The 7,385-nt window shown below is 43.5% G+C and overlaps 1 protein-coding gene across 1 annotated transcript in view; it reads left to right on the forward strand.

Moving 5' to 3' along the window:
* Positions 1-7,385, forward strand: part of CFAP52 (cilia and flagella associated protein 52) — a 70,554-nt gene that overhangs the window by 25,200 nt on the left and 37,969 nt on the right. Inside the window, exons 5-6 of the mRNA XM_011958645.1 lie at positions 2,535-2,634; positions 4,533-4,649. Coding sequence (XP_011814035.1) covers positions 2,535-2,634; positions 4,533-4,649 — 217 coding nt within the window. The remainder of the gene's footprint in view (positions 1-2,534; positions 2,635-4,532; positions 4,650-7,385) is intronic.

Here is a 7,385-nt window from a genome sequence, read left to right on the forward strand (position 1 = left end):
TACACATAGTTATATATGTTTATATAGTTATATATGTATATGTTTGTGTATATAGATGTGTGTGTGTATATATACACATATATACACAACTATATACACATATATGTGTGTGCGTGTGTGTGTGTGTGTGTGTATATATACACATATAGAGAGAAATGGAGTCTCACACTGTCACCCAGGCTGGAGTGCAATGGCACGATCTCAGCTCACTGCAACCTCTGCCTCCTGGGTTCAAATAATTCTCCTGCCTCAGCCTCCCAAGTAACTGGGATTACAGGTGCATGATGCCACAGCTGGCTAATTTTTTTGTATTTTAGTAGAGATGGGGTTTCACCATGTTGTCCAGGCTGGTCTTGAACTCCTGAGCTCAGGCAATCCACCTGCCTCAGCCTCCCAAAGGGCTAGGATTATAGGTGTCAGCCACTGCCCCCAGCCCAAAACTTGATATATTTTTAGATTATTAATCTTTTCTGCCTTAAAATATTAGCTGAAGTCTTTGACTGTGATGTTGGCCTTGAAATTTTTATACAATTATTAATTCAGATTAATCAACATATAATGAGTCAATACCGACCATGGATCAAGTCCTGTGTTAGATGCCTATTTGATTTAGCTTTTAGTCGTTTGGTCTCATTTCTCTTTCCTTGAAGACAAGACTCCACACCACAGGTCTTCCCTTTATTTATTTATTTTTTATTTTATTTTATTTTTTTTGAGATGAAGTCTTGCTCTGTCGCCCAGGCTGGAGTGCAGTGGCTGGATCTCAGCTCACTGCAACCTCCGCCTCCCGGGTTCACGCCATTCTCCTGCCTCAGCCTCCCGAGTAGCTGGGACCACAGGCGCCGGCCACCTCGCCCGGCTAATTTTTTGTATTTTTAGTAGAGACAGGATGGTCTCGATCTCCTGACCTCGTGATCCGCCCGTCTCAGCCTCCCAAAGTGCTGGGATTACAGGCTTGAGCCACCGCGCCTGGCCAGGTCTTCCCTTTAAAATTTTCCTTGCAACTCAATATCTTGAAAAAAAAACACATTTAAACTTACTCCTCCTCCTGGCTTTTTGGTTTGTTTTGTTTTTTGAGACAGAGTTTTGCTCTTGTCACCCCGGCTGGAGTGCAATGGCACCATCTCGGCTCACTGCAATCTCCACCTCCCAGGTTCAAGTGATTCTCCTGCTTCAGCCTCCCGAGTAGCTGGGATTACAGGCACCCACCACCACACCTGGCTAATTTTTTATATTTTTAGTAGAGACAGAGTTTCACCATGTTGGCCAGGCTGGTCTCGAACTCCCGACCTCGGGTGATCCACCCACCTTTGCCTCTCAAAGTGCTAGGATTACAGGCGTGAGCCACTGTGCTTGGCCCTCCTCCTGTTGAACTGAAATTTTGTGTCCTTTGACCAACATCTCCCTACTCTCCCACCCCCAGTCTCTGATAACCACCATTCTACTGTCTCATGAGTTAGGCGTTTTGATACTCCATAGCTGAATAAAGTCACGCAGTGTTTGTTTTCCTGTGCTTGGCTTATTTCACTTAAAATAATGTCCATCAGGTTTGTCCATGTTGTCACAAATGACAGAATTTCTTTTCATCGTGTACATATACCACATTTTTAAAGTCCATCCATCTTTTGATGGACACAGGTTGTGGACATCATGGTGATTATAGTTCATAATATATTGTATACTTGAAAATTCCTAACAGAATTAATTTTAAGTATTCTCACCACCAAAAAAAAAAAAAATGGTAATTATACAAGGTAAGGCATATGTTCAATAGCTTGATTTTGCTATTCTACAATATGTATATGTATATAAACCTCATGACGTACACCATAAATATATATTATTTTTACTTGTCGATTAGAAAGAAAGAAAAGAAGGCCAGGAGTGGTAGCTTACGCCTGTAATCCCAGCATTTTGGGAGGCCGAAGCGGGCAGATCATGAGGTCAACAGATTGAGATCATTCTGGCCAACATGGTGAAACCCTGTCTCTACTAAAAATACAAAACTTAGCCGGCCATGGTGGCGGGCACCTGTAGTTCCAGCTACTCAGGAGGCTGAGGCAGGAGAATGACTTGAACCTGGGAGATGGAGGTTGCAGTGAGCTGAGATAGCACCACTGCACTCCAGCCTGGCGATAGAACGAGGCTTTTTCTAAAACAAAAACAAAAAAAGAAAAGAAAAGAAAAGAACAAAGAGGAAGAAATTTAAGAAGCTCTGATTTGCTCTACCCTTGTTCTCATGCTTACGTGTGTGTTTGTTTTCTGTAGAGTGGGGAGTGTGCACTTCAGAGTGAGAGGCAGATGGGTGTGAATTCCTGCTCTGCCGTGTTCGAGCTCCGCACTTTCTCATTTGGGAGGGAGGATCACAAAACCTGCCTCATGGTGTTGTTATGAGGATCGAATAAAAGATCTTTCATAGTGCACTAGGCCGTAACGAAGCCTCAAAAATGTTTACATCTCTTCCCTTCCATTTCAGGGATGAAGTGATTATTCAATGGGTGTCCCTTTGACTGTGACTTTTTTTTTTTTTATAGTGGGACAATTCGAGTATGGGAACTGGATCTTCCAAATAGAAAAATCTGGCCAACTGAGTGCCAAACAGGACAGATGAAAAGAATAGTCATGAGTATTGGAGTAAGTATTAATCAAGTATTAAGTAACAATTAGCACACATTCCTGTTAGCAGTACTGACCAAGGTGTTTGTGTGTGTGTACATGGGGCTGGGGATAGGAAGGTGGGGAATAGACATAGGGGGTGTTGATTGAAGGAGCTCACCTTGGCCGGGTACAGTGGCTCACACCTGTAATCCCAGCACTTTGGGAGGCCGAGGCGGGCGGATCACCTGAGCTCAGGAGTTCAAGACCAGCCTGACCAACATGGAGAAACCTCGTCTCTACTAAAAATACAAAATTAGCTGGGTGTCGTGGTGCATTCCTATAATCCCAGCTACTCGGGAGGCTGAGGTGGGAGAATTGCTTGAACCTGGGAGGCGGAGGTTGCGGTGAGCCAAGATTGTGCCACTGCACTCCAGCCTAGGCAACAAGAGCCAAACTCTGTCTCCTGGCCAACATGGTGAAACCTTGTCTCTTCTAAAAATAAAAAAATTAGCCAGGTGTGGTGGTGGGTGCCTGCAATCCCAGCTACTCAGGAGGTTGAGGCAGGAGAATTGCTTGAACCCAGGAGGCAGAAGTTGAGGTGAGCTGGGATCATGCCACTGCGCTCCAGCCTGGGCAACAGAGTGACACTCTGTTTCAAAAAGAGGAAAAAGCTCACCTCTGCCACTCCCTTTAGGAGTCAGGGAAGAGTCACCTAGACACAGCACAGGTAAACCTTGTTTTACTGGAATCTAGGCTGTCATTAAACACCCAAAGCCTGCCTCACCTGGACAAAAGCACTGTAGCCCGTGGCGCTCAGAGCCCACAGCACATTCCTATGTCACTGATGCTACTTCTGCTACTGAAAATAAAGTTTCTGACCATGAAATCCATGGTTGAAATGCAATCTCTTCCATACAGAGAAATTATTAATATATTTTAAATGTGGATTTATATATTCAGGTTGTGTATTCCTTATCTGATATGCTTATAGCCAGAAGTGTTTTGAATTTTGGATTGTTTTCAGATTTTGGAGTATCTGCACTACACTTACCAGTTCAGCACCTCTAATCTGAAAATTCAAAATTTGAGATGTGCCAATGAGCATTTCCTTGGAGTGTCACATCAGCACTCAAACATTACCGATTTTGGAGCATTTCAGATTTTAGATTTTTGGATTAATGATACTCATCCTGTATAACTTCATTCTCCATGGACTGATTCCTCTTGTTTAATGCCTAGTCATTTTATGAATCTAGACTTTGGAAAATATGAGATAAAGCAAAGTTTTGGAGGAGCACACCTTTATCCTAGGAGCCCTTAAGAGATGTCTCAAAAGTCTGAACTGACAGAGGATGCCCGTTAACGTCAGACCCAGACAGACTTCAAGTGAAACGCACAGGCTAATTGGAGTCGGATATTTCCTCCTATCCTATGTGTAGCCCTAACCCTGCTCCCCTCAGCTGTTCTGACCCATCTTTGAGCCTGAGGAAATAGAAGCAGCCCTGAGCACCATTGCAAGTCTTCCTGGGGTGCCAGAGGAACCTCATCCCATTCCTGAGCAGGGCTTCGTGGGCATCACTGAGGACATCCGGGTCTTCAAGATTTATTTATTTATTTATTTTTCCTGAGACAGAGTTTTGCTCTTGTTGCCCAGGCTGGAGTGCAATGGTGCAATCTCAGTTCACTGCAACCTCCGCCTCCCGGGTTCAAGCGATTCTCCCGCCTCAGCCTCCCGAGTAGCTGGGATTATAGGAATGCGCCACAACGCCCAGCTAGTTTTGTATTTTTAGTAGAGACGGGGTTTCTCCATGTTGGTCAGGCTGGTCTTGAACTCCTGAGCTCAGGTGATCCACCCGCCTCGGCCTCCCAAAGTGCTGGGATTACAGATGTGAGCCACCGTGCCTGGCCAAGATTTCTTTTTCTTGCTTCTTCAGATGGCCGACGATGATAGCTTTTTCTACCTTGGCACCACGACTGGAGATATTCTAAAAATGAACCCCAGGACTAAACTGCTGACAGATGCAGGGCCTGCGAAGGACAAATTCAGTTTGGTGAGTAGAGACCATCACCACTGCCCTGCCATTTTTCTCCCTTCACTAGCAGTATGTACTTTTTTTTCTTTTTTATTTTTTTGAGACAGAGTCTTGTTCTGTTGCCCAGGCTGGAGTGCAGTGGCATGATCTTGGCTCACTGCAACTTCCGCCTCCCTGGTTCAAGCGATTGTCCCACCTCAGCCTCTCAAGTAGCTGGGACTACAGACGTGCACCACTACGCCCAACTAATTTTTGTACTTTTCAGTAGAGACGGGGTTTCATCATGTTGGCCAGGCTGGTCTTGAACTCCTGACCTCAGGTGATCCGCCCACTTTGGTCTCTCAAAGTGCTGGGATTACAGGTGTGAGTCACCGCACCTGGCCAAAGCACATACTTTCTTAATGAAGAAAGAGTTTGTGGGAAAACATAAAAAGTCAGTGATGGACCCAAAGCCACATCTCAATTTGCAAGGTACATTGGCCAGTTCTCTATGCCCTCATCCCTGGTTTTTATTCAGGGTAAAGACATTTCTAGGTGTCCTGAATTAGGGAATCAGAACCACATTTATGTTCACCTCTTCAAAGTATAGGGGCCGTTGCTTTGTGATTTTAAACCGCATTGGTTCCAGCCCCGTTGCCATACGTAAATGTGCTCTTTGATCTATAAAACTACATAAAAATTTTTGTCTACTCTACTAACTAAATCTTAGATTTTAGCTTCAGCTGACATTATAAGTCGTGAAAAAGACCTAAAAATAGTCAACTGTTTATATTTACAGAATTCCTCGCAATTCTAGTTAAAAGGACAGTCAGGGACTTTGATATTTACACCAAAATAAAAAGCTACCATCAAAGGATCGTTTTATATAATAAGTGCTGCTATTTCCAGCAGCCGAGAAACTTACTAGGGCTGTTTCTACTAAACTTTGAATTTGAAAGCTTGTACTAGGTTCTGCACCTGCCTATCTCATTTCTGATAACAGAACAGATGGTTCTAACTAAGCTTAGATACTTTTCCACGTAGCAGATATTCTCAAGAAACTTTGAAATACTGCACTGTGTTCCTGGGAAAATGTCAGAGTTTTCTTAGTCATATAATCATTTAATATTCAAGCGTTCAAGGAGATGCATAAAAAGAGGGGAAAACTATAATATAAGTAGAGAAGAGTTAAGAAATAATTCTACAAGAGATTAAAGTGTAGCTTTTCAAGGGTGTTTTTTCTAATTCTTTTTAGGATAGGAATTCTTTTTTTATTATTACACTTTAAGTTCTGGGATGCATGTGCAGAACGTGCAGGTTTGTTACGTAGGTATACATGTGCCATGGTGGTTTGCTGCACCCATCAACCCGTCATCTACATTAGGTATTTCTCCTAATGCTATCCCTCTTCTAGCCCCCAACCCCCGACAGGCCCCAGTATGTGATCTTCCCCTCCCTGTGTCCATGTGTTCTCGTTGTTCAACTCCCACTTATGAGTGAGAACATGCGGTGTTTGGTTTTCTGTTCCTATGTTAGTTTGCTGAGAATGATGGTTTCCAGCTTCATCCATGTCCCTGCAAAGGACATGAACTCATCCTTTTTTATGGCTGCATAGTAGTCCATGGTGTATATGTGCCATGTTTTCTTTCTATCCAGTCTATCATTGATGGGCATTTGGGTTGGTTCCAAGTCTTTGCTATTGTGAGTAGTGCCACAATAAACATATGTGTGCATGTACAATGATTTATAATCCTTTGGGTATATACCTAGTAATAGGATTCCTGGGTCAAATGGTATTTCTGGTTCTAGATCCTTGAGGAATCACCACACCGTCTTCCACAATGGTTGAACTAATTTACACTCCCACCAATAGTGTAAAAGTGTTCCTATTTCTCCACATCCTCTCCAGCACCTGTTGTTTCCTGACTTTTGAATGATCGCCATTCTAACTGGTGTGAGATGGTATCTCACTGTGGTTTGGATTTGCATTTCTCTAATGACCACTGATGATGAGCTTTTTTTCATATGTTTGTTGGCCGCATAAATGTCTTCTTTTGAGAATTGTCTGTTCATATAGGATAGGAATTCTAATATATTAAACAAATAAAAACAAAGCACATCAGGTTAAGCAGAGCAAGTCTTAGAGGCCTGCCAGTGCCAGCTCCTGAGATGCCACCAAAGGGCTCCATATAACACTACCTGAAAACTACTGGATTTTTTGTTTTGTTTTGTTTTCCTGGCACTTGGGAACTAAATATCTCTCTAGCAAAGATGCTGGCTGTCTTAGGGTTTCTCAAACCTTTGGCACTTAAGTCACCTGTGGATGCTGAAATTCTTAACCATGCAGGTCTGATGGTCAACTCCACAAGGCAATGGTTCCAAGACACCTTTTCCATGAGTGAAAAGAAAATAATTCCTGTGGGATGAAGGGATAGGAGGTGTCATTGAAGATGTTTGGTTTCAATATCAAGTGATCCTACCCACTTTGAAACTCTACTTAAATATTTGTTCAGGCCAGGCCAGTGGCTCACACCTGTAACCCCAGCACTCTGGGAGGTCGAGGTGGGCAGACTGCTTGAGTCCAGGAGTTCAAGACCAGCCTGGGTGACATGGTGAAACCCCCTTTCTACAAAAAACATGAAAATTAGCTGGGCATGGTGGAGCATGCCTATAGTCCCAGCTACTCAGGAGGCTGGGGCAGAGGAGGCGGTGAGCTGAGATTAAACCACTGCACTCTAGCCTGTGTGACAGAGTGAGACCCTATCTCAAAAAAAA

The sequence above is a fragment of the Colobus angolensis genome, unplaced genomic scaffold (assembly GCF_000951035.1).
Source record: "Colobus angolensis palliatus isolate OR3802 unplaced genomic scaffold, Cang.pa_1.0 Scaffold47, whole genome shotgun sequence".
Lineage (NCBI taxonomy): Eukaryota > Metazoa > Chordata > Mammalia > Primates > Cercopithecidae > Colobus > Colobus angolensis.